This window comes from Hibiscus syriacus, unplaced genomic scaffold (genome assembly GCF_006381635.1).
Source record: "Hibiscus syriacus cultivar Baekdansim isolate YM2019G1 unplaced genomic scaffold, ASM638163v2 tig00110332_pilon, whole genome shotgun sequence".
NCBI classification, from domain to species: Eukaryota; Viridiplantae; Streptophyta; class Magnoliopsida; order Malvales; family Malvaceae; genus Hibiscus; species Hibiscus syriacus.
In genome coordinates this window covers 5,680,031-5,706,738 of record NW_024062688.1, presented here as the reverse complement: position 1 = coordinate 5,706,738, position 26,708 = coordinate 5,680,031, and the positions used below count along the sequence as shown (strand labels likewise).

General features: G+C 32.9%; 2 protein-coding genes and 1 long non-coding RNA gene across 4 annotated transcripts; 2 read left to right on the top strand and 1 right to left on the bottom strand.

Annotated features, from left to right (window-relative positions):
• Window positions 1-1,215: 1,215 nt before the first annotated feature.
• On the top strand, window positions 1,216-5,409 carry LOC120119549. Its single transcript, XM_039139367.1, has 9 exons — window positions 1,216-1,334; window positions 1,706-1,732; window positions 1,810-2,531; window positions 2,934-3,122; window positions 3,240-3,331; window positions 3,820-3,879; window positions 3,975-4,044; window positions 4,505-4,708; window positions 4,814-5,409. The coding sequence occupies exons 3-9, from the start codon at window positions 1,833-1,835 to the stop codon at window positions 5,198-5,200; spliced, it is 1,701 nt and encodes a 566-aa protein (XP_038995298.1). The 5' UTR covers window positions 1,216-1,334; window positions 1,706-1,732; window positions 1,810-1,832; the 3' UTR covers window positions 5,201-5,409.
• LOC120119550 lies at window positions 4,967-10,758 on the bottom strand. 2 transcript variants are annotated; one of them, XR_005515838.1, is made up of 5 exons: window positions 10,625-10,758; window positions 10,446-10,520; window positions 5,568-5,824; window positions 5,168-5,210; window positions 4,967-5,024 (listed from the first exon to the last, which is right to left on the bottom strand). It is a non-coding gene; the product is annotated as an uncharacterized LOC120119550 (long non-coding RNA). The 2 variants fall into 2 exon arrangements; XR_005515839.1 differs by lacking the exons at window positions 4,967-5,024; window positions 5,168-5,210; window positions 5,568-5,824 and adding an exon at window positions 10,018-10,033 and having other exon boundaries at window positions 10,442-10,520.
• A 10,190-nt stretch (window positions 10,759-20,948) lies between these two features.
• LOC120120009 (two-pore potassium channel 3-like) lies at window positions 20,949-25,285 on the top strand. Its single transcript, XM_039139773.1, has 2 exons — window positions 20,949-21,988; window positions 25,135-25,285. Exons 1-2 carry the CDS (start codon window positions 20,949-20,951, stop codon window positions 25,283-25,285), a joined length of 1,191 nt encoding a protein of 396 aa, XP_038995704.1.
• Window positions 25,286-26,708: the final 1,423 nt, after the last annotated feature.

The following is a 26,708-nucleotide window of genomic DNA, read 5'->3' as shown; positions in this document are numbered from 1 at the left end:
AATATTGAAGGGACCATAAACTTATATAAGAGTCTTATGAAAAAAATATTATCTTATCAATTTATCGAAATTACTAATTTAGACATTGGGCCCAAATCGAGACTAAAAAATATTATTTTAGAGGGAATATTAATTTATCGAGCATTAATTTACAGATGTTCTACTGGAGTTCGAAGCTTAAATTTTTGTTATAAAAATATTATCAAATTTATTGAACTAAATTAAAATCATTATTAAATTTATCTAATAGGATTGTGACATGTGTCATCATTTAATTAAATTTGTTGAATTAAATTAAAATTATGAACAAATTGATAGAATATAATGAAGATCAAATGATTTTAACTTGCTAATCAACTTCTCTCTTAAATGTTAACGACAAATGATTTGATTTGTATAATTTATATCATTAAATAACTTGATTGATAAAATTAATAGATCAATGATCATATTAAAATCTCTATAAAATTAAGTGGTCATTCATATAATTTACTCTATTTAATTTGAACTAGGAATATTATATGTTCATTTCCACTCGAATCTATTTGAACACGCTCTATGGACCAACTCGAATAGCCTGCCTAAAAACACTTGAGCATATGTAGATATGTCAATTCTACTCAATCTCAAAAGTCATATCCATATTTTAAGCGTATATTATTCTTCAATTTATAGATATAAAAGAATTTTAGTAGTTTAAATAGACATTGTATAAAAAAATAACTCTAAACTAAAAATAATACTTCTCATAATGATTTAATCTACAAAATTTATTTGGCTTAAACTTAAAATGATCGCGCGAACCAATTTACTTTAGTGGTCAAAGGAATCGTTATTGGTCTTAGATGTCACGGGTTCGAACTCCAATGATTGCAACAGGGTGATTTGCGTTCATTGTCAAATAGATAGCTTAATTGAAAAACGACCTAAATCCAAAAGTAACCCAAATTTAAGATCACATTAAAAAGTTTAAATCTAAGTTCAGTTGGTTTCGTTCCATTAATTTATAAAGTTTGAGAGAATAACTAATTACCACATTTATATATATTGGGCTAAGTATCCATTTGTTCACAAATATTGCAGTTGAAAGGGCTTATATTTTCTACTTTTTCCAATTCAAAATTTAGCCCAACCCAGTGATTAGTTTCCATAAAGATAATTGATATAAAAGAAAATGAATTTATTCTCCATATTCATTTTATCCTCTAGCTTTTTCTGTTTTTCATTCCATTTCCCACAGTTAATAGTTGCCTCTCAATATTAACTGTTTCCTTTCCCAGCATTTTCCCTACATTTTCTCCTTCATTAAAGCTGAAGCATCGTCTGACCTTGAGGTAATCTTTAATTTATTCATTTATTTTTAATTGTTTACTACTTTGATCTGCAATACCCATAATTTCTTTTCCTCAAATGTCAAAATTAATGAGGAAGTTGAACATGAAGTTGCTACTAAAAGTTTATTAATATTGTTTAGGAAAATTGGTACGAGGTAAATCGAGTGATATTATAATTGAATTAGATGATGGGTAGATTTTTTTTTTCGTTTGAAAAATGAATTATATTTTAGCTTAATAAATGGATGATGAATTTTGTTTTAGCTTGCTTTGATTGATAAAACAAGCTTTTGATATCTAATTTCAGCTGTTTGTTGTGTTGAATTTTTCACATCACTTAAAGAAATTACTGTATTTGTTTTGGAAACTAGATGGTGTATCAAGGAGATAGCTCAAAGGTTAGTATGGTTTAGTTCGTGCAACTATCTTATTTATGAGTGTCTGAATGTTGGCTAATGCTGGCTCTTTCTTTCAGTTGTTTTATATATAGAACGTGCCATGAGTGTGAACGAGGATCCTTCGGTTTCTGAAAAGAATAAAATGGAAGTGCCTGAAAGACATAAGCATGTTCCGAGTAGAGATGTCTTGCCTGGGAGCGATCATTGGGCAGATGGGCTGATTTGTGCTTTTGAGTTTGTTCGAGGCAATAAGAAACCGAGGAACTCAAGATATGGTTATAAGGTCCAAGGCAAACAATCGGATGATGAATATGTGAAAGAACAATTGGCAGCCAATAAACCAAATGAGGCTTCTTCTGAAGGATTGGATGGACAGAAATTAACGGAGTCCTCTTTCGGTTTAGAGCCAAGGGATCGTGCAGCTGCTGCTTTTGATGAATACAACACTGCACGTAGCCCTAGGTCAGACCCGTATCATGCTACTGAAAGATTTGATGGAAGTTGTTGGGTTCCCATCGGATGGGAAAGGATTTCAGATCTCGTGAAAAATGTGCAAGTCAATGGAGTCTGGGATTCACAACAGTTCGAATGGATGGATATTGAAGAGGGTTTAACTGTTGCAGATTTAGCAGCCGTATTGGAGCGACAGTGGCCCATATGGTGGTGCCATTTGTCTGCTGGTCACCCCACTGTCGACGCTTTTCTCAACAATGCCCAATGGTTACATCCTGCTGTCAGCCTAGCTTTGAGAGATGAAAGCAAACTGATAAGTGAGCGGATGAAGCATCTTCTGTACGAGGTAATAGTCTCCGACATTCTGTAAGTTAGGTTTATTGCATCCACTAACTCTTATTTTAACAAGTTGTAAGTTAAATTGAGTTACATACTATTTGATTCTCTCAAGTCTCCACTAAGTTCTGATAGAATATTAACTTCTTTTCTATTTGGTTCTGTCAAGTCTAGTTAAATGTTGATAGAATGTTAAATTGTAGCATTTCGAGATATATGTATGAAGAGAGTAAATAGTAGCATGTATACTTTGCTAATTTCTTTTAATGGCTGTTTCATACTGATATCCTACTTGATATCTGTTAAAACATGATAATTAGCATACGGGATATCAGATACGAGCACCTTAGTGACTCCTTTGTGGTCTTTGCTTTTGTTGGAGGATTGATCACTAATTTTACCATTTATAAAGGTCCCAGTTAGGGTGGCTGGAGGGCTGTTATTTGAGCTATTGGGACAATCAGCTGGAGATCCATATGTGGAGGAAGATGACATCCCTGTTGTACTCCGCTCATGGCAAGTGCAAAACTTCCTCCTAACTGTACTGCACATTAAAGGGAGTGTATCCGGTGTAAATGTTCTTGGAATAGCAGAAGTTCAGGTTGTTCGTTCTCGACAAACCCTAATTGACTCCATTGTGACAAAGTTGCTTTCATATAACACCCATACAATCTAACAGTTTCATGTGACTAAAAATCATTGCGTACATTCTGTTCAGGAGCTTCTTGCTGCTGGAGGTTATAACGTGCCCAGAACAGTTCATGACGTGATAGCATATCTAGCTAGCCGCCTTACACGGTGGGATGATAGGTACATATTAATTTTCATATTAGCTCCAATATCAAGATGTCTTTCCTTTAATGTGAATAGATGTGATGTCATCAGTCTCAGATGTAGACATATCAAATGCATGCCTGTCACGGTCTTTTTTCGATTCCAAGTGAGTTTTTTTTGTTTTCTAACCTACATATTGTTTGTTCAAACAAATGGATAAAACAGATATTGATACCCATTTTGCACCTTTAGCATTGTTACGTAGCAGCTGACCATTCTTAATGTTTCTCTTTCATTGAAACCATACCTATATCATCTTCCTGTATCATCGTATTGATTGGAATTTCAGAAAGTCTTGCATGAAGAAAAACTTTGGTTTCATCAATTCGAACATCATTGGAAGTAAAGTTGTCATTGTTGCATTTCAGTATGAAAGTAGATTATTTACATTTGATGCATTTATGCACAATTACGTGGCTTTTAAACTAATTTATGGGTTCTCTTCAATGATTTGAATTCATTAGGTTGTTTCGTAAATCGATCTTCGGGGAAGCAGATGAGATTGAATTGAAGTTTATGAACAGGTTCTTTACTTTTAAAATCATAGAAAACTCTCGTAACAAGGATTTTTCTGATTTTCATGCATAGGTAATTTATGAAAAATAGTTTTATCGTGTAGGAGAAACCAAGAGGACATGAATCTTTTTGCCATAATTTTGAACCAAGAAATCCGAAGATTGTCAAGACAGGTATGATGTATTCCTTCTCGATCAAAATCCATCTTCATAATTGAAAATTGATTATTACCATATATTACTCGGACTCTAGTGTTAGTGTCGGATACATTCAGTTTCTCTTAAAATTTTTCTATTGGAGGGTGATATTCTAATGCCTATATCTAAATATTTATCGAACATGGATGCTTTGAAAAATGAAGAGCGTGAGCAACATAGAGTACAATTGCGTGCTAATGTAAAATGTGAATATGAAGTTGGTTGAAAATACAAACGCTCTCAATTACTTTCAAGATAAAGCATAGTTGCTCAAACTTATTATGATAAGTATTTCTAGTTCTTTAACCCATAAATCAGCGTATTTTTCTTGCGAAATGGCTATAACTTGTAAACTTTACATTAAGCATGAACATCTAGAAATATTGTATAGTTTCTGCAGTAAATGTTAATGAATTTTGTGTTTGCGCCATTTCAGGTTATTAGAGTGAAATGGTCACTCCATGCAAGAGAAGAGATCGTTTTCGAGCTTACGCAACATTTGAGGGGGAATGCAGCAAGAAGCTTGCTGGAAGGAATACAAAAGAGCACAAGACAAATGATCGAAGAGCAAGAAGCAGTCCGTGACCGTTTGTTTACGATTCAAGATGTTATGCAAAGCACCGTACGTGCATGGTTGCAGGTTTGTATAAAAGAAGGGACAAAGTTCATTGATTTCGGAGCCCATCGTATCGTTCCAGAATGATTATACAACTATATTTGCCTAATACTGATTACACTAATGCAGGACAGAAGCCTTAGAGTAACACATAATTTAGCTGTTTTTGGTGGTTGTGGCCTTGTTCTTTCCATCATTGCCGGGCTCTTTGGAATCAATGTTGATGGGATCCCCGGATCACAGAATACGCCATATGCGTTTGGTTTGTTTACGGCCATCCTCATTGCATTAGGAATTGCACTAATCGTGATTGGTATGATTTATCTTGGATTAAAAGAGCCTGTAAATGAAGAGATGGTCCAAGTTAGGAAGCTAGAGTTAAATCAGCTGGTTAAAATGTTCAAACACGAAGCAGAAGCACATGCCCAGGTTCGTAAAAGTACTTATCGGAACAACTTGACTCCAACTACAGGAAATGGCTACCTTAATGAGGCCGATTATTTTCTCATCCAATAGCAATATGCGACTGCTCAAGTATTATAATGTATTCCAATTGTTAGCTTCAACAGTGCTAGCTATTGATTGCCAAAAGTTCCTTCGAAAGACGATCATTTTTGTACTCATAACACAGATGAACAAATGAAATACACAAAGTAATTACAATTACCATCATTTCTATCCCTGATTCCAAATGATTTATTTCTTTGTATGCAATGAGGTGGGGGGGGGGAATGAGATTATTTTTGCCATTATGTAGGGTCAGAACACAAATAGCATCAAGAAAGCAACCTTGTAATAATATCAATGTAACATCAGAAGAGTAATCAGTTCTGCACTCAGAACAGATCAATTATCCTAACCACATCAAATATTGTATCATTACAGAAAGATTTGTCGTCGAGCTTCTCTTGTTCGGTCTGGTTTGGTGTAAATACATTCATAGTTGTAAAAAGCGCGCCTGAGGCGCAAAAGCGCAGAGGTTCACCGGACGGGGCTTTTTCAACACTGAAGCGAGGCACGTAGCCTAGGCGCAGCGAGGCTCTGAGGCGCGAGGCTCAGTCGAGGAGCAATTGAGGCGCGATGTGGGCTTAAAACCTTGTAATTATTACTACAGGGCCTTCTCTTATATGCATACATGGTCTGCAAAATGAACGACTATTTTCGTTATGTTGTTTCAAACAAATAAGCTTTGAAATTGTTTTTGGTCCTTTCTTCACCTAAGTTTATTTATCTATCAGTATTTGATATTTTCTTTTCCGCTCATCAAAATTTGTGACAGTTTAAAAATTAAGCAAACCTATAATAGGAATGCATTGCGATTAACTGATGAAACTCGAAAAGAAAGGGTACTTCTATGTATTAGCATAGATTAAAAAGAATGTTTAATTAACTTAATGATTAATAACTAAGTGAAGGATATAAATCTATGATTTAAAAGTTTTGTGAGTATATATACTTAAATTATTCAAATTTTACTAAAATAATTAAATTTATTTATTTTGAAATCTAATTTAATTATTCTGAAATTTACATTATACTAATTTAAATAATAATATTTCACAGAACACAAATTTTAATATTAAATTTCAAAATAAACTTATCCTATCTTATCTTCATTTTAATTTTTTTAAAGAAAATATTTATTATTATTTGAATTTGATTTGTCTTTTAAGGCTCTAACTACTAAGAGTCTCCTTTTCTTATTTTTTCCTTCTCCTTTCTTATTTAAAAACCCTCAATCTATTGTCAATCGGCCTTCTAATCCATACATACTAATCTATCGATCGTTCGCTTCCTCCTTTTCTTCGACTGGAGACTGCGACGTTGAACAAGAAAGTAGCAACAATTCAATTAATCGATTCACACATTCAATTCTTCCCGTAAGTGATTATGTTCTTCGATTGATCTTTCTATTTATACTGTTAACCATCTGTGTTGAAAGAATTTTGTTTTTCTGAATCAAATTCTCTTGATAATCACCACAATTCGTGCGTATGTGTTTGTTCTTGTTTTTTTTTCTTTTCTTTTCTAAGTATACAGTTATTCGTAATTTCGTATGTATCTGTTCTTGTTTTTTTTTCCTTTTTTAAGTATGCAGTTATTCGTTTGCGTATGTGTCTGTTCTTGATAATCACAGTTTCTCTTATTTAATTTTCTGTTTTCATTTTTCTGGCTTCTGGGACAATATTGCATTTGTTAATCATCAATATTTTGCTTTTGGAAAATCTGATTTGACATTATGACTTCTGAAAATCAGTCATCAACTTCTTCAAAGCAAGATATAGCTTGGAAGTATTGCATTGACATGGGCAAAGGTAAAGTAAAATGTATGTTTTGTGACAAAATCACTTCCGGAGGTATTTATAGGGCTAAACAACATATAGTGGGTGAATACTGGAATAGTACAAGATGTCTAAAATGTCCAGCGCATGTACGCGAGGAGATTAGAGAATACATGGAGAAAAAGTGTCAAAATAAAAAGCGGAAGTTTTATATGATTTTGATGATAGACAACTTTGGGATGACGAGGATGATGAAGTTGGCACATGTGTTTGCAAAAGTGGTAATAGTACTAGTAAAGCATCAAAGAAGCAAAAGGGCATTAAAGGACCAATTGATATGCTTTTCACCCCATCACTCGAACAAGTTGTGAAAAACAGAAAAGATGGGAAAATGAAGCAACCAAGCATCAATGAAGCATGTAAAAGACAACTACGGGAGAAAGCATGTATGGAGTTGTCAAACTGGTTCTTTGATGCTGGATTGGCGTTTAATGCAGCAAATTATGATAGTTTTAAAGTAGCAATGGAAGCGGTGGCGCAATGTGGGACGGGTTTCAAACCTCCTACGTACCACGAAATCCGAGTTCCTTTTTTAACTAAAGCGGTTAAGGCAACCGATGAGATGGTGAAACAAGTACATCACGAGCATTGGCTAATATGGTTGCTCAATCATGTCAGATGGATGGAGAGACTCGATTGCACACAAGACATTATCAACTTTTTAGTCAATTCTCCAAAAGGGTCAGTTTTTATCAATCAATTGATGCTTCGGACATTGTGAAGAATACCGAACATTGTTTATTATGCTTGATGATATGGTTGAGGAGGTTGGTGAGAAGAATGTCGTTCAGGTGTAACCGACAATGCTTCTGCATATGTAGCAGCAGGTGATGAAACGTCCACATTAAATTATTATATTTGTATATATTTATAATTATATAAGACTTGAACTTTTATACTATTTTAATTTTTATATTTTTATAGGACGTTTATTGATGGTGAAACGTCCACATTTATACTGGACTCCATGTGCTGCTCATTTTCTTGATTTGATGCTTGAAGACATAGGAAAGATTTCAAAAATTCGTGTCACGTTGAGAGCAATGGCCTTAAACGGGTTTTATATAGCCGTACAGGTGTTGTAAACATGATGAGGAAGTTTACCGAGAAAAGAGAGTTGGTGAGACCCGCGATAACCAGATTTGCCACCGCTTACATCACTCTTCGTTCAATACAAGTTCAAAAGGCAAACCTTAGAAAGATGTTTACTTCTAATGAATGGAGGAAGAGTAAATACTCAAAAGCATGGCGGTAAAAGAGTCGCATCCATTGTTTTGATGCCTACCTTTTGGAGTACAATTGTGTATATCCTTAAGATGACGGGTCCTCTCGTAAAAGTGGTTAGTTGATGGTGAAAAAAGGCCGGCCATGGGCTATGTATATGAGGCCATGGATAGGGCAAAAGAAGCAATTGCAAACTCCTTTAATAATGTGGAAGACAAGTACAAAGATGTTTGCAATATTGACAAAAGGTGGGAATGTCAACTCCATCAACCATTACACGCGGCCGGGGTGTTATTTGAATCCTCAGTTATTCTACTCAAATCCCCAAATTCAGAGGATAAGGAGGTGATGATTGGGTTGCTAAATGCATTGAGATTAGTGCCGAGTGTTGTGATCAAGGTAAATAGAGGACCAATTGTCACTTTATAGGAACGCCGAATGTATATTTGGGATGGCAATATGCATACGTCAAAGAGAAGCAAAGTCACCAGGTTACTTTCTTTATACATATATAAAATAATATTAATTTAATTTAATTTTTTCTTGTTCTAAAATATATATTTACAGCCGAGTGGTGGGCTTCTTTTGGTAATGATGCACCGGAATTAAAAAAGTTTGCCATCAAAGTCCTCAACCTTACGTGTAGTGCAAGTGGTTGTGAGCGAAATTGGAGTATTTTTAGTCTCGTAAGTAACTCAGATATCATTTAAGAAACATCATAAGTAATGTTTTTGACTCTTGATTATTCTGTTATAATTTGGCAGCTTCATTACAAAAGAAAACCGACTTGCGCAAACTCCTCAATAATTTAGTCTATGTGAAATATAATCGAGCGTTAAAGCGGCGTTATAATCATCGTGATGTCATTGATCCAATCTCTTTGGATGACATTGATGAAAGTAACGAATGGATGAGGATGAAGAAGAAAATGAAGATTATGTGTTTGATGATGACGATTTGACATGGAAGGATGTTAGTATAGCTTCCGGAGCTTATGAGCGTGACCATAATACTAGAAGAAAGAATGTTTCTAGTTCAAGCTCGAAAGGAAAGGAAAAAGCTAGACCACACCTTGTAGATGAAGATGATGAAGTTGTTATGCTAGAGGAGAGTAACACTAAAGAAGAAGACATTGGGATTGTGAGACGGATAAGGAGGAAGATGATGATATACCACTTGACGATGATGATGAGGATTAGTTTGATGTTTGATGATGATTATTAATGACTTTATTTGATGTTTTGTTTTTGCATGTTGAATGTTTTTGTTAAACTTAGTACTTGATTATGCTTGTTGATAACTTTTATGACGTTAGGTTGGTATTTTGAATTTGAGAATAAACTCTATTGAAGCCTAATATTGGGTATCTATGATATTTGAGTTTGATTGCATTAATATATACATGTGTTACAATTTTTTGGATATCATGTGCCTCGCCTTCGTGAATCACGTGCCTTTCATGCGCCTCGCGCCTCAAGGCTCCTTTGATAACTTTGAATACATTACTGGAGGAGAGACCTAGTAAGATGTTCGAATGCCGTAGCCAATGCTTGGGTTATTGTCTGTAGAACACCAACGTTTTTTAATATGGCGGCAGTAATGATTCATATCTCAATGGTTAAAGAAATTCGCCTAGTTCTGCTTTATTATTTTTTTTGGGGGGGGGGGTTCAAGAATGACACTACCCATAGATTTAAGTAAAAAGTTCATATCTCAATGGTTAAAGAAATTCGCCTAGTTCTGCTTTATTATTTTTTTTGGGGGGGGGGGTTCAAGAATGACACTACCCATAGATTTAAGTAAAAAGTCAAACATAAATGACACTACCCATAGATTTAAGTAAAAAGTCAAACACAGTGGTCGAAGAAGCATAGCAAGGGGACAGTTGCTTCTAGTGACTCGTGGCTAGTCTACCTTTTCACTTGATTCTATACCCTAATTTCTATCATTTTCTTTCACAAACAAATAATAAGTGAATTAAACCCCTAATACTAATCTCGGTTTGAGCCAACCATATGTTTAACCTAGAGTATTTGGGGGATGAGGAGAATTAAGAGACATTCCCATCCAAGAACTGTGGCAGAGATGATTTAAAGAAACAAACGAGCAAAGAAAATGTCTACTCAAGAGATTCATGAAACGGAATTCCTTGATCTTCAACTATACTAATACAATGAATGGTAAATCATACCCACCATCGACAATCTCATCAAGGCACAACAGAATAAGATCCAAGTTCTCCAATGCCTTCCTTCTTGTCCTCATTGCCTCTGGAACAAAGGGTAGCGAAAGCAAGGGGAAAGATGCTCAAGTTAATAATATCAAACACAAATGCATAAAAAAGATCGTAATGGTAGAAAGTAAGATAAATAACCTAAGGAGAAATCCAACTGCATCAAAAAAAACCCTGGAGTACTGTGGCCAAGATGATCTCATTTTCATCTTCACCTCCAGAAACAAAAAAGTGAAGGTCTTGAACGAACTTGTGCATGACGACATAGTTGCCAAACATTGTTATTTCAGCTGTAAAGATAAACAAAAGCAAAAATGTCAAAATATGAAACAACACCTAAACCAATGCCAACCAAGAATGTCTTACTTGGATGTGGGGGTGAATATCAAATATAGGTATGTGTCCAAGCATGTTCACCTTTTTTCCTTCTAAAGAACACATATGTAAAGGATGATATTCCCATAACCATATTCGAATATGTTGGAAATAGGTTATTAAAGAAAAATGAGGTCTCGCTGACTCGGAGTAACATATTTTTCATCGACTTAGGAAAATGAAAAAAGGAAAACAATGTCTAGAACAATATATCCAAGGTAAACCCTTTATGCACAAGAAAAGAACCTTTCAAATTCTCAAATTTTAATGAACTGATTCACTCCCTCACTCACCAATCACCATTTATCTGCCTTTTATAAATCCACACGATCTAAATATACACAAGGAATTAAACTAAATGTAATGAAGCATCAACAGAGATAAACAAATCTACCTTCGGTTCAAGCATTAGTCTTCTGGTTTTTGGTAAACACAGCTTTTTCAAGGCTTCCTTAGCAGAATTCGTCGGCCAGTCATCTGAATAATACTTAACAGCTATACGTTTCCGTTCGGAATCCAAAAGAAGAACGTTCTTAATTGAAGGGCACAACTCCTATAAACAAGAAGAATAAGATCAATGAATCCTTCAAATACACTAATTTCAAGTTAAAATACTTTTTTAGCACTGAAGTTTAAGTTAAAGCCTTCGATTCGATTGGATCTGAACCTAACTGTAAGTTAAATTAAAAAAATGAGGCATCTAAATTTAGATCTGCCTTAGAGATAACTAAATATAGCTAAAGCAGATCTTGAAAACACAAATTAGAAAGAAACAAAAGAAAATCTCGTAGGTTCGTGTAATGCGAAATTGAAAGAGTGTGTAATTGAAAGAGAGAAAGAAGGCTAACCATTTCTTCTTCTTCTTTTCCCTTTCGTTTGGCGAGATTTTCTCGGAAATTATCGGGATTTTCGTTTGACAAATTCACTCTTTCTGAAATGCGGCTGTCACTACAGATATAAGGACGAGGATAGATTGTAATTGGTATAAATAATTACCACCAAAATCAATATTCATTATAAATTTAATTCTTCCAATTCTATTTATTCCATCACAAAACTAAATCTCGAGTTATATTTGGTTAGATTAATGTTTTAAGGGTTGATTATGTATAAAGTTTAATATGAGAGAAAGCGTACTGAAAAAGTTTAGACTACTCTTTTAAGGGTTGATTTATCAACGTATCAACATACTTTAATGATTAAAATAATATTACTCTTTTTAAAAAAAATAAATTTGAGTAATAATATTTATAGAATATAAGTACATTGTTAATGATTATGAAAAATTATATACATATTATCATGTAATCTGTTAAAAAAGAAATAAAGATTAATATTTCATGCTACTTGAGTGAGATCAATAATAATATAGTGTTATTTTTTCAAGAATTTTTTTTTGAATAATTATGTCTATAGAGTGTATATATTATCAATAGCTGATTTTTTTTTAAAGAAATATTATGTTTAGTAGTGTTATTAATAGTGGTATTAATTAAAAATGTTGATTCTACGAACCAAACAACCTTAGTGGTTAAAGAGATGATTGTTATTCCTTGAGGTTTCGGGTTTGAGTACCAACAATTATAGAATATTTGAATATTCATTATAAAATAGTTGAAAATATTTAAAATAAATGTCACCCTTTATAATCATCCTAGATTAATAGAAAATATTAATTTAATTTTTATTGCCATTAATTTCTCCCCTAAAGTATAATATTTTTCAAAAAAAAAATTAATCAATTACTCTGAAACTACAATATATGTTATAAAATTTAACAATAAATTTAATTTCTAACATTAATTCATTTTTTCACTTTAGTCTTAATTTTTCTTTCTCTTTTGATGTTTATTTTTCTAATTTAATTATCATTTAAAGTTTTTAGTGATATTGATTTGATAGATCATTTAATAATTCATACATATTCAATTAAAATTTTAACAATTTATTTGAATCTATTGAATCGTCTCAATGATAAAAAAATATTATTTTATTTAAAGAATTTAAATTCGAGTACATGCAATTATATAACACGTGTGCATTATCTATAAATTAAAATACTAGTTAAATTTAATCAGAGTTAATTATATCACATTTCTTCAAATTATAACCCTCATTTTAAATTAGTTTTTAAACTTTTGAACATTCTAATTTTATCCCTAAATTGTGACTCTCATTTTTAGTTAGTCCTTAAACTTTTAAATATTCTAATTAATTCCTTAAACTACGACCCTCTTTCTAAATTGGTCGCCAAACTTTTGATTATTCTAATATCATCCCCAAATTCACCCAAATATGTAACTAGTTTCAACCATATTTTAACCTAAATTTTGTTTTCTTTTCCAAAAATATAATAATATAACTTGGCCTAACAGTTTTATTAACAAGGGATGTGATTGGTATATAGTATAGTTTGGAATGAAATTGAAATGTTCAAAAAGTTTAGGGGACCAATTTAGAAAGATGGTCATAGTTTAGGGATGGAATTAGAATATTCAAATGTTTAAGGATTAATTTTAAATGAGAGTCATAGTTTGGGGATGAAATTGGAATGTTCAAAAGTTTAATTACCAATTTTAAAAGAGGGTTATACTTTGAGGACATGTGATGCAATTAACTCACCTAATCAATTGATTTATGGTTTAATATGTTTGAAATTATATACTCTGGTTTTTAGGGATAAAAATTCGATCGAACCAAGTCAAAAAAGTTTGAGTTATTTGAGTTGATGAGTCGTACTCTATGACTCAAACTTAACTTATTTTTTTTTCGATTCGAGTTTAAAAAGTTTGAGTCGAGTTATTCAAATTGCTATAGAAATTTTATTATAATTATTTACATTATTATGTTAAGGATTGATTCCAAATTTTCGACTTTCTCTAACCATATAATAATATATATATATATATATATATATATATATATATTTCTTTATATTCTTTTTATATTTTAATGTTATTTAATATATCAAATACAATCTAAACTTATAATATATATTTACAACATTATTAAAAATGTCAAAATACTCTCAAAATTTCATTTTTTAAGTAACTCAAATTTTTTAAATTTTAACTTGACTCAAACTCGAAAACTGAATTGATAATTTGAGTTGACTCGAATAATTTGACTCAAATAACTCAAAATTAAAAATAAAATTTTGAGTCGAGTCGAGTTTTGCTCACCCTTACTTGTTTGAATAAATTCAAAAATATTAAATTTAATCAAATAAACTGGGGTAAACTATACAAATAATCTCCTTTGTTTTCAATATGATTGATTTTTTCTTTGATTAAAAAATTAAATGTGTTTGGTATGTTACATTATCGATCTGTTCAATTTTAATCCCTCAACCATTAGATGCCGTTAACACCTTAACATAAATATTACGTGACAATTAAAAATTTCAAAAAAATCATAAAATTGAAATAAAAACTAAAAAAACCAACTTGCACGTCTTCTTCTTTTTCTTAAAAAAAATCATATTGTTTGTCTTCTACTTCTTTTTTTTCTTCTTCTCAGACTTTGTTAATAGGTTAACGGTCAATGGATTTACATCGAACTAATACTTCACAACTAATAATGTAAGAGACCAAACGTTTTTAACTTTTAAACAAAAGGGTTATTCGTATAGTTCACCCAACAAACTAATACTTCACATAATCATATCATCTCTCATTTCATGCTTTCCCCATCCCTTCCTCTACCCCTTCATTGTCCGTCATATTTCACCATCATTTTCACCGCCTTCCTCTTCTACTGCCGGGCACGGGGAACCTACATTTTCTTGGTTTTTGGCAAATATCCCACATTGATTTTGTATAAGGAGGAGGGGAAATTATTTTGTTATAAATAGAGCCCTCCTCCTTTTTAGTTAAGCATCACAAAAATATAAGTTTTCTTCTATATTAAAGGCTATTTATATTCTTTCTTTCTCTTTGTAATATTTCCTCCACTAGTGAAATATTATTTTAGTAGTGTTCGAGGAGGTAGGCATAATTTTGGCCTAACCTCGTTAAATTTTGGTGTTCTCTTTATGTCTATTTAATAGCTATTGTCGGGTATAGTTGTTGTTAATTATTGTCCTATTAAAATTACTTGTCTTGGTAGTTTTGTATAAGGAAAGTGGGTTTTAAGAGGGACCATTGTGACCCCTCCTCTTTCCTGGGAATCTACCTTGGTGTGATTTTTAGTACAATCGTTTTCACACTAGTCACCTAGATAATAGTTTTCAAGGTGAATTTGTTATTATTGGTGGAAATTAACCCGAATTCCACAACAATTGGTATAAGAGCTCTTGGTTTATTTTAGTATGCTCTGTGGTTGCGGCTTAGGCTGATCTTCCACATCAAAAAAATTTTCTTGGGATAATTGGCATTCCGCATTGACAGCTATTAAATATAATTTGTAGCAGAAATGGCGGACGCAACAAAAACGTCCACATCGTCGTCAACAGCTGTGACAAATGTTAGATTTGCAGTGGAGATTTTTGATGGCATCATCCATTTCGGCATGTGGCAAAGTGAGGTTCTAGATGCCCTATTTCAGCAGGGTCTAGACATTGCTATTGAAGGAGAGAAACCAGATGATGTTGAGGAGAAAGAATGGAAGAGGATCAATAGATTGGAATATGGTACTATTCGATCGTGTCTTTCTAGAGAGAAGAAGTATGCATTTTCTAAGGAAACTTCTGCAAGTAAATTGTGGAAGGCACTGGAGGAGAATTTTTTGAAGAAAAGTAGTCAGAACAAGATCTACATGAAAAAGAGATTGTTCCGCTTCAACTATGTACCAGGTACCACTATGAATGATCACATTACTAGCTTTAATCAGCTGATGACTGATCTGATGAATATGGACGTGACTTTTGAAGATGAAGATCTGGCTCTGATGTTGATAGGATCACTTCCTGATGAGTTTGAGTATCTTGAAACTACTCTACTTCATGGGAAAGTTGATGTGTCTCTCAGTGAAGTAACTACTGCCTTGTATAGTTATAAATTGAGAAAGAAAGACAAACAAGAAAACACAAGTGTCGAAGCAGAAGCTCTTGTTATTAGAGGCCGTTCGAAGAGTCAGAATAAAGGAAGGAGAGGGAGATCGAAGTCAAAGTCCAGATTGAGCAAAGATGAATGTGCCTTTTGTCGAGAAAAAGGGCACTGGAAGAAAGAATGTCCCAAGCTAAAGAACAAAGGCAAACCTGAAAGGGGAAAGACTGTCTCAGAATCAAATGTGGTCGAGTATGATGATGCAGATTCAGATTTCACATTCGCTGCTATGCCATCAACCAGCTGTTCTAGTTCATGGCTGTTAGATTCAGCTTGTAGCCACCATATGACCCCCAATAGAGAATGGTTCTTTGATTTTAAAGAACTAAAAGGTGGAATTGTCTATACAACAAATAATTCTCCTCTTGACACACTTGGGATTGGTTCAATTCGCTTGAGGAATCAGGATGGATCAATCAGAACCTTAACAGGTGTCCATTATGTACCAGATTTAATGAGAAATCTCATCTCTGTGGAACCTTAGAGTCAAAAGGTTTAGAAGTGAGGGAAAAAGATGGGATTATGAGGATTATCTCTGGTGCACTGGTGATAATGAAGGGAATCCGGAAAAGAAACAATGTGTATTACTTTCTGGGTAGTACAATTGTTGGGACAGCAGCAGTGGCAGCTTCTACTGATGAACAGGAGTTAGAAGCAACCAGGTTATGACATATGCGCTTGGGGCATGTTGGTGAAAAATCCTTGAAATTGCTGATAGATCAAGGATTATTGAAGGGTACTTGGGCTTGTAAATTAGCTTTTTGTGAGCATTGCATCAAAGGGAAGAAGACGAGGGTGAAATTTGGAACAACAATCCATGATACTAAATGTATTTTGGATTATGTTCATTCAGATGTATGGGGGCCTTCCAAGATAACTTTATTGGGAGGAACACACTATTATGTTACCTTTGTTGATGATTTTCCCCGGAGAGTTTGGATGTATACAATGAAGACAAAGGATGGGGTGCTAGGATTTTTCCTTAAATGGAAAAAGATGATGGAGACTCAAACAGGCAGAAAAATCAAACGTCTCCGTACAGACAATGGTGGAGAGTACAAAAATGATCCATTTCTGAAAGTCTGTGAAGAAGAAGGTATTATCAGGCACTTCATTGTCAGAAGTACACCACAAAAGAATGGGGTGGCAGAGCGTATGAACCAGACATTAGTGGAGAAAGTTTGGTGTATGTTATCTAATGCTGGGTTAGGCAAAGAATTTTGGGCTGAGGCTTTGGTTTATGCTTGTCATCTTGTCAATCGCTTACCACTTTTAATGAAGCAGTCCAAAGTTCAGAACATAAAAAGTGGAGGATCGCCATGAATGAAGAAATGCAATCCCTTCAAAAGAATCAGACGTGGAAACTAGCTAGTCTTCCGAAGGGAAAGAAGGCAATTGGGTGCAAGTGGGTATATGCAAAGAAAGATGAATTTCCTGACAAGAATAACATCCGCTACAAAGTAAGATTGATGGCTAAAGGCTACGCTCAAACGGAGGGAGTTTATTATAATGAAGTATTTTCTCCAGTTGTAAAACATTCCTCCATTAGAATTTTTTTGCCTTTGGTAGCACAGTTGGATTTGGAACTAGTTCAGATGGATGTAAAAATTGTATTTTTACATGGAGACTTGGATGAGGAAATCTACATGACTCAGCCAGATAGATTTAAAGTTGCTAAAAAAGAAGAGATGGTGCGCAAATTAGTAAAATCGCTATACGGATTGAAGCAATCTCCAAGGCAGTGGTACAAGCGATTTGACAAGTTTATGATAGGGCAGAAGTACACAAAGAAGCAAATATGATCATTGTGTGTATTTACACAAGCTACAAGACGGATCCTATATATATCTTCTTCTTTATGTTGATGATATGCGGATAGCTTCCAGGAGTCAGACAGAAATTGCGAAACTAAAGACTCAATTGAACAGGGAGTTTGAGATGAAGGATCTTGGTGAAGCAAAGAAGATTCTAGGCATGGAGATATCAAGGGATAAGAAATTGGGAAGGCTTTGTTTGTCTCAGAAAGAATATCTGAGGAAGGTACTAAAACGTTTTGGCATGAATGAGAAGTCAAAACCAGTTAGTACACCTCTTGCTCCTCATTTCAAGCTCGGTGCATCCATGTCACCTAAGGATGATGCAGAATGGGAATACATGTCAAAGGTTCCATATGCAAGTACTGTTGATAGCTTGATGTATGCAATGGTGTGTACGAGACCCGATATTTCACATGCAGTTGGGGTTGTTAGCAGGTATATGCATGATCCTGGAAAGGAGCATTGGCAAGATGTGAAATGGATTCTGCGGTATATTCTGAACACCGTAGATGTTGGTTTGGTCTTTCAGCAGGACAAACAAGATGGTCAGTGTGTAATTGGGTATTGTGATTCAGACTATGCAAGTGATTTGGACAAGCGTCGATCAACTACTGATTATGTGTTTACTTTTGCAAAGGCACCAGTCAGTTGTAAGTCCACCTTACAGTCAACAGTGGCTTTGTCTACTACAGAGGCAGAGTATATGGCAGTTACAGAGGCTGTGAAGGAGACAATTTGGCTTCAAGAGTTGCTTGGTGAATTGGGAATGGAACATAAGCACATCAAAGTGCATTGTGACAGTCAGAGTGCTATTCATTTAGCAAAGAACCAGATTTACCATGCAAGGACGAAGCACATCGATGTTCGATATCACTTTGTACGAGAGATTCTAGAAGAAGGTGGAGTCATAATCTAGAAGATTCGGACCACTGAGAATCCTGCTGATATGTTGACAAAAGCGGTAACTACGGTCAAGTTTAAACATTGTTTAGACTTGGTCAATATTGTTACAAATTGAAAGATGAATTTGTAGACACTACTGAAGATTGGATTTTTTTGAGAGACGTGTGTGGAATTTGCCAAGGTGAAGATTTGTTGGTTTTTGGCAAATATCCCACATTGGTTTTGTATAAGGAGGATGGGAAATTATTTTGTTATAAATAGAGTCATCCTCCTCCTTAGTTAAGCATCCCAAAAATATAAGCCTTCTTCTATTTTAAAGGCTATTTGTATTCTTTCTTTCTCTTTGTAATATTTGCTCTACTAGTGAAATATTATTTTAGTAGTGTTCGAGGAGGTAGGCATAATTTTGGCCTAACCTTGTTAAATTTTGGTGTTCTCTTTATGTCTATTTAATAGCTATTGTCGGGTATAGTTGTTGTTAATTATTATCCTATTAAAATTACTTGTCTTGGTAGTTCTGTCTAAGGAAAGTGAGTTTTAAGATGGACCATTGTGACCCCTCCTCTTTCTTGGGAATCTACCTTGGTGTGATTTTTAGTACAATCGTTTTCACACTAATCACCTAGTTAATAATTTTCAAGGTGAATTTGTTATTATAGGTGGAAATTAACCCGAATTCCACAACACATTTCCCCACATTAAGTTCGTTATTTTGACAAATAATATTGGCTAAAGTTTTATCCTTGCTCTCTCCCATGAGAGAGGGTTCTTTTTTTTCGAATTATTAAAAACACTATATATAATTTGTTAATTTTACTGTATCTTGGTCTCTCTAAATTTGAAATAATTCGATTTATAGTTTGAATTAAAAATAGATACTCAAATTATGTTTTTTATTTTAAGTACTCAAAATATTTTTTGATAAAATTAAATCCTTAAACTATTATATGTAATCATTTTAAGTGCCTAAATTATTTTTTGTCAAAATAAATTCCTAAACTATACCTTTTTTTTACTTCAAGTCCTTAAACTATTTTTGGGGTCAAAACAAGTATCTGATTCCGTGTGACGTGTAACATCTTATTAATCAAAAAATATTTTTCTAATAGAAAAAATGACGTGACTGAAAATGTTTAAATATAATAATTTAAAATTTTAGTTTAACAAAAAAATAATTTAAGTTCTAAAAACAGAAAAATGCATAGTTTGAATATTTATTTTTTACTTGTAAGCCTCAATTTATTAACATCAGATTTGATAGTTGTAACTATCTTTAAGGTTTTTATAGATTTATTGAGAAGGATGAGATTACAGATGTTAGATTTGATGTATTAAATTGTATGATTATTTTTGGTGTACGACTTCAATAACAATGTATTCATAATTTTTGAATTTGAGTTATAAGACATTTATGTCACTTGACTTCAATAAGTTTTTGTATGTAAAAGTTATCTAGTGATTTCAGATCTTATATTTGAGAAGTTGTATTTGTGAGGTACGTATCTTATTAATAGATTCAGAAAAATTATGAATATGTATTATCTCATAATTATCTTAAATTATTGGTTGTTAACAATTAAATACATGTAAAAATACTACATTGATAATATGTATTAATCATTATTAATTAATCATTTTTATTTAACATGAGTCATTTTGATCAAAAATTAAAATGTTAGTTTATGTCTATATACATAAGTGTTTGTATCGGGTTAGATAGAGTTTTAACCTAAAAAAATAAATTAGATTTCGAATTGGAAATTATTCTCTTAAACATGGATTTGATCATATGAGGACGAAGGATTTTACTTTTAGGATTAGATTTAGATGAATCAAAATCTAATCCGAATAAACTCATAATAATCTATCTATAAAACTTTTAAATTTCTGAAAAAAAGTCAATTAAGTTGATGATTTTTTTTGTATTCGATCAAGCAATAAAATCGAGGAATTGAAGTAATTGTGTCCTGAACGGATGATCAGTTATGATTTTGAATTGAAAAATTAAATGAAGAACCAATAAAATTTTAAAATATAAAAATTTGATAATTTAATTATTATTTTTAAATATACTAAGGCTTTGTGTGGGCCAGAGTGGACCTATTGGACCTTTTCTTATTGTTTTTTTTTTCATTAGAAGCTTACGTACTCGATGTTCATGGCCATTTTACTATATTAAAACTCTTTCAAAACAAGAGATCGACTCGATCCACTGGCGCGGAGTCAAATTTGTTGTTTTACTTTTTAAATTTATTGTGTTCTTCGTTTTTCTTTGTGAATCTGCAATTTTTCTTTCATTTTTCACAGTCGATCTTGTTCGTTCATATGGAAAATGATCCATTGTTACAGTATCCAAGTCCCAGAAAACGAATGCCGCTTTCGAAACTCCATTTCCCTTCGCTCGCCGAATCATTATCGTCATCGTTCAACACACCGAGACAACGTTCATCGTCTTCGGAAAACATCCCGACCCTCCACGAATCTTTTTTACTTCAAAACCAACCGAATTCGCCGATGGCACCGGACCCCAACATCGCTTGGGGGAGAATCAATCTCCACAGGTGCAAAACAGCACCGGCAATGGCTGTTCTAATGGATGCCATCAACAACAACCCTTCGATCCCGACGCCAAAGTTTGGCTCCGAATCTATTGTAAGACAAGCTTTTATCCTTAAAGTAGTGTACTTGTCGTTGGGCGTAGTTATATATTGGTTCAATCATCATGATTTCTTGGGTCTCAAGACACATCCTGTTGTTGATGCTGTGTACTTTTGCATCGTCACTATGTGCACGATTGGTTTCGGTGACATTACCCCTGATAGCACGGCAACGAAGCTGTTCTCGATCTTGTTCGTGTTGGTCGGTTTCGGATTCATCAACATTTTGCTCAGCGGGATGGTTGGTTATGTGCTTTATTTGCATGAGGAATACATGCTGAAAGCTGTTCAACATGATGGAAATAGAAGGGATTTAGCTGTTACTTATATAATTGATGTTAAAAAGGGGAGAATGAGGATAAGGTTGAAGGTTGGATTGGCATTAGGTGTTGTTGTTCTTTGCATTGGAATTGGTCTTGGTGTTATGCATTTTGTTGAGAGGCTTGGATGGTTGGATTCATTTTACCTTTCGGTTATGTCCGTAACGACAGTAGGGTATGGTGATAGGGCGTTCAAGACGTTGCCTGGTCGGATTTTCGCTTCCATTTGGTTGCTCGTTTCGACGGTGGCCGTCGCCCGAGCGTTTCTGTATTTGGCCGAGGCTAGAGTTGCTAAGAGGCAAAGGAGGATGGCCAAGTGGATTCTTGGGCAGGACATGACTATCTCGCAGTTCCTTGCTGCTGATACCGACAACAACGGTTTTGTCAGGTATGCTGTCATTATGAATTTCAGTTAATGATCTAATTGTGCATCTCCTTCTTGTTAAGTTTCGAGTAGTCGTATGGCATTCATGTATGGATTCAGACACTTATCATCGTAATTTACGCCTTTTCCCCAACAACTTGCTGTCTTCTAGTTCATTAGCTGACATTTTTGGTGTATTGGAACCGATACAGAAACTTGGCGAGTGTGAGGGAAATACTGTTCCGACATCTGCTCTCCATAGTATGGTCTTCTCGATCGAAATACGATAACCATCTCCAACTTTGATTACCCTTTTCTTGATATGTTTAAACTCAGTGCAATGATGTCTGGAATGGTACCTTTCTGAGGCCTTGAACAGATTACAAAACTGTGTTTTTATCTTATAAATGAGTGCCTTTGAGATACATTGATACGGTTTCGGCATCTTCTCTCCCTAATACAATCTTCTTGATCGAATTACGATAATCATCTCACTTTATACTACCCTTTCCTTGATATGTTCTAACTCAGTACAATGATGTTCGGAATGGTACCTTTCTGAGGACTAGAACAGATTACTAAATTGCGTTTTTTATCTTATAAGTGAGGGCCTTTGAGTTACATCGACTGTTTCGGCATCTGCTCCCCACAGTATGATCTTCCCCATCGAATTTCGGCAATCATCATCACTTTTGATTACCCTTGGCATGTTCAAAACAGTATAATGATGTCCCAGATGGTATTTTTCTGAGGCCTAGAACAGATTACAAAATTTGTGTTTTTATCTTATAAACGAGGACCTTTGAGATACATTGATACAGTCTCGTCATCTGTTCTCCATAGTATGATCTTCTCGATCGAATTACGATACTCATCTTCACTTTTTATTACCCTTTTCAGGACATGTTAAAAAATAGGGTAAAGTATAGTAATGGTCACTGAACATTTCTGAAACTTGCATTTAGGTCCCCCAACATTTAAAACTTGCAATACAGTCCCCCAACATTTATTCCGTTTGCAATATGGTCCCCCAACTTAAACCACAGTTAGAAAATTAGGATAAATTATATAAACGGTCATTGAACTTTTCAGTCACTTGAATTTCGGTCCCCCAACTTTTAAAACTTGCAAAACAGTCATCAATTTCATTCTAAACCCCAATTTCCAAAGTAATTCAATTTTATTCTAAACCCTAAATTCTAAAATACTTCAATTAAATTCTAAAATACTTCAATTTAAGGTAATATAGGCTTGAAGAAAGAGTTCAAGGCACAGACACAACGAATAAAATATATTTATATAATGTATATTTATATTTAGATGTATAAATAAAAAAATATTCATATATTAATGTATGAATCATTTATATTTTTTGAATATTTTATTTTTAAAAAAATTAAAATTATTAATTATATTAGAAATACTCAACTTAAGATTATATATATATCATGATTATAAATATGAAAAATATAATTATTAAATTTAGTTTAAAAATATATAAATCTTAAATTTATTCTTTTAAAATATTGTATCAACTAATATTTAAAAAATATATTAAATCTATCAAACAATTTATCAAATATATATTTTTTTATTGTAAAAAATATAATATTTTCCCATCATTTATTGCTTTCAAATTTTTTGCCGAAGTTCAAATCTCATTATTTCCATTTTACTTATATTCTTTTTTTTCTGGCATTGGTCATACTATATATGTATTATTGTATATCTCTTAACACAAACGATGGTGTTAGCTTAGTGGCTCCACACTATATTTCATTTGCGTGACTCAGGTTTGAGTTTGCCCAAGACCCAAATTTTACTTCTTTGTACTTAATTTTCTTCTAATTAGGAGGTGACATATGTCACCAATAACACATATCATGATCATGTTAACACATGTCAGATCCTGATTAAATGATTAATTTATTAAATTTTATTTAATTTAGGACCAAATTGATAGCATATAATAATTAGGTGGTAACACGTGTCACCAATGACACGTGTCATGATCTGTGCTAACACATGTCAGATCCTAATTAAATGATTAATTTATTAAATTTTATTTAATTTAGGACCAAATTGATTATATAAATAATAAAGACTGAATGTATAATAATGTCAATTCCTTTTAACTGCCACATCATCATTTTATCAATTGGTAACGACTAGTGGCTTAGTTGAAACAGTTAAATAATTATGTGGTATGATTGATAAATTTAAAAGATCGATGACAAAAGTAAAAAGGGCTAGATAGTTAAGTTGTCAACCGAGTAGTTTACACTTTTATTTATACGTCAAAAATAACATTTTATAAATTTAAAATTCGAATTATTTTCAACCTCTTTTATATCCTAACTACTTTTTTTAATTAAAAAATTTCTTCAACAGATAAGAATTATACTATTATATTTATATAAAAAATACGTATCACATGAAATAAGATGAAATTAAATAATAATAACTTTGACATAATTGAATTTCATTTAAGTATCTTGGAATTTAGGGTTTAGAATAAAATTGAATTACTTTGGAAATTGGGGTTTAGAATGAAATTGATGATTGTTTTGCAAGTTTTAAAAGTTGGGGGACCTAAATTCAAGTGACTGAAAAGTTCAATGACCATTTATATAATTTATCCTAATTTTCTAACTGTGGTTTAAGTTGGGGGACCATATTGCAAACGGAATAAATGTTGGGGGACTGTATTGTAAGTTTTAAATGTTGGGGGACCTAAATGCAAGCTTCTGAAATGTTCAGTGACCATTACTATACTTTACCCTAAAAAATACTAGGATAATGTCCCAAATTGTGTAGTTCTTAGGCATAGAACAAATTACAGAACTGTGTTTTTTCTTATATATGAGGTCCTCAGAGATACATTGATACAGTTTCAACATCTGTTCTCAGGAGTACAATCTTCTCAATCGAATTACGATAACCATCTTTTCTTTTCATTACCCTTCATGACATGTTCTAGATAATGTCCCGAATGGTATCTTTCCAAAGCCTAGAATAGATTATAGAACTGTGTTTTTTCTTACATATCAGGGGCTTTTGAGATACATAACGGTACTTTGATTCAACGGTTTATCGAGGTTGTTTGCCGTTGTAAGATTCTAATCTGCTGTTAATTCGTTATCAAGTTTAATATCGGTTTAATTACTCAGCAAATCCGAGTTTCTCATATACAAGCTCAAGGAATTAGGGAAGGTATCAGATAAAGACATTATGCAGATCTCCGAAAAATTCGACAGGCTCGATTCCGGCAAATGCGGAAGGATAAGCCTAGAAGATCTTAAGAACAGTCATCATCGTTAGTATGCAACCTATCCTAGATTAAAAAATCTTCATTACAATACAAAAGAAGTTGCAATAGGAAGAGTCAAGGATGGCATTAAATCATTGAAGTCGAGCCTGTTCATAGTTCGAATTCAAGGCAAGCATCGGTGTTTATACGAACCTTTATTCATCTTTGGTTTGAGCTTTCGTGCATCCGTGCCGATGAATCGTCTGCTGTTCTGATTTAATGACTTTTCTTCTTCTTTTGTTTACGGTTGAAACAGGCCAATGCATTGTTCTGCAACTTGACTCGTGGGTTGCCTTGAAGAAATGGAATGGACAAATCTTCCTGCTGGTAGCACATATATAAACATATTGGTAGTATATATTATGTATATAAGCACATTGGGGATTTTAGCTTTCTTTAACTATTTGTATTTGATATTTGTATGCTATATATATGATATAAAAATATACGATTTTCTAAATATATGGAAAAAATTATATACATATTTATATCCGACAATTATATCTAATTTGGATTATTTAGTTTTCCTACCGTATCTTATTCAGTTTTATCATTAGACCGCAGAACTTTATATCTACTGTTATTATTTGATGCAATATTATTTAAAAGAAAATTTAAAAATAATATTAAAAACAATAGAGATAAATGTTTTGGTGATAGAATGAGTAGTTAATTTAATTCGAATTAATCAATTAATAGACTAAAAACTGTTATTATATATAAAAATATCCCTTACCTATATAATTACATGTATTAATAATGGCAAATGAATTATTTGTTTACAATATAAAAAAAACTCAGCAAGTAGACTAGCATGTGTCATTGTCCTTTTGTGCTCTTTAAATAATCAGTTGATTGAAAATAAGGGAAAAATCAATGAATATAATTGTTGTTCAGGATAGTTTTTTTTAATACCAGTTATTATAATTTATATGTTATATCACAATATAAATTATTAAATATATTATATTTTTAAATAAAATAGAATACATAGAATATATATTGTAAAAATGAATATTTCTTTTAAAAATATTGCAAAGGGCCTGATGCTGGCATTTAATCAGTTCCGTTTCGATTAGATTGTCAATTGTAAGATTACCAAACCATACCATTTTTAATTACCTAACCCAATATTAAAACATTATGAAGCCAAATAATAATGATCGAAAATAACAGTTAGTTTAAATCAGCCCGCTATAACAATAACATAAGAATTAGGTAAGGTTCCTTAATTTGCACTTTTGCATACACTCAAAACAGAAAAAAAAACGATTTTAAAAATATTAATAAAGAAATGTCCTACAAAACAGATTTTTAAAAATATTTTTCCCTTGATATATTCTTGTCAAAAAGATATCGATCAATAATATTATTCTAACACAAAACTTATTTTAAATATTGTTTCTACATATTCGTTCGATATCTTTAAAAAAA

Coding starts and splice junctions, on each gene's coding strand:
- LOC120119549 (XM_039139367.1), top strand. CDS start 1,833: ATGAGTGTGAACGAGGATCCTTCGGTTTCTGAAAAGAATAAAATGGAA. Junction 3,332..3,819: donor CTTACACGGTGGGATGATAG/GTACATATTAAT, acceptor TGAATTCATTAG/GTTGTTTCGTAAATCGATCT. Junction 3,880..3,974: donor GAATTGAAGTTTATGAACAG/GTTCTTTACTTT, acceptor TTTATCGTGTAG/GAGAAACCAAGAGGACATGA.
- LOC120120009 (XM_039139773.1), top strand. CDS start 20,949: ATGGAAAATGATCCATTGTTACAGTATCCAAGTCCCAGAAAACGAATG. Junction 21,989..25,134: donor GACAACAACGGTTTTGTCAG/GTATGCTGTCAT, acceptor TTAATTACTCAG/CAAATCCGAGTTTCTCATAT.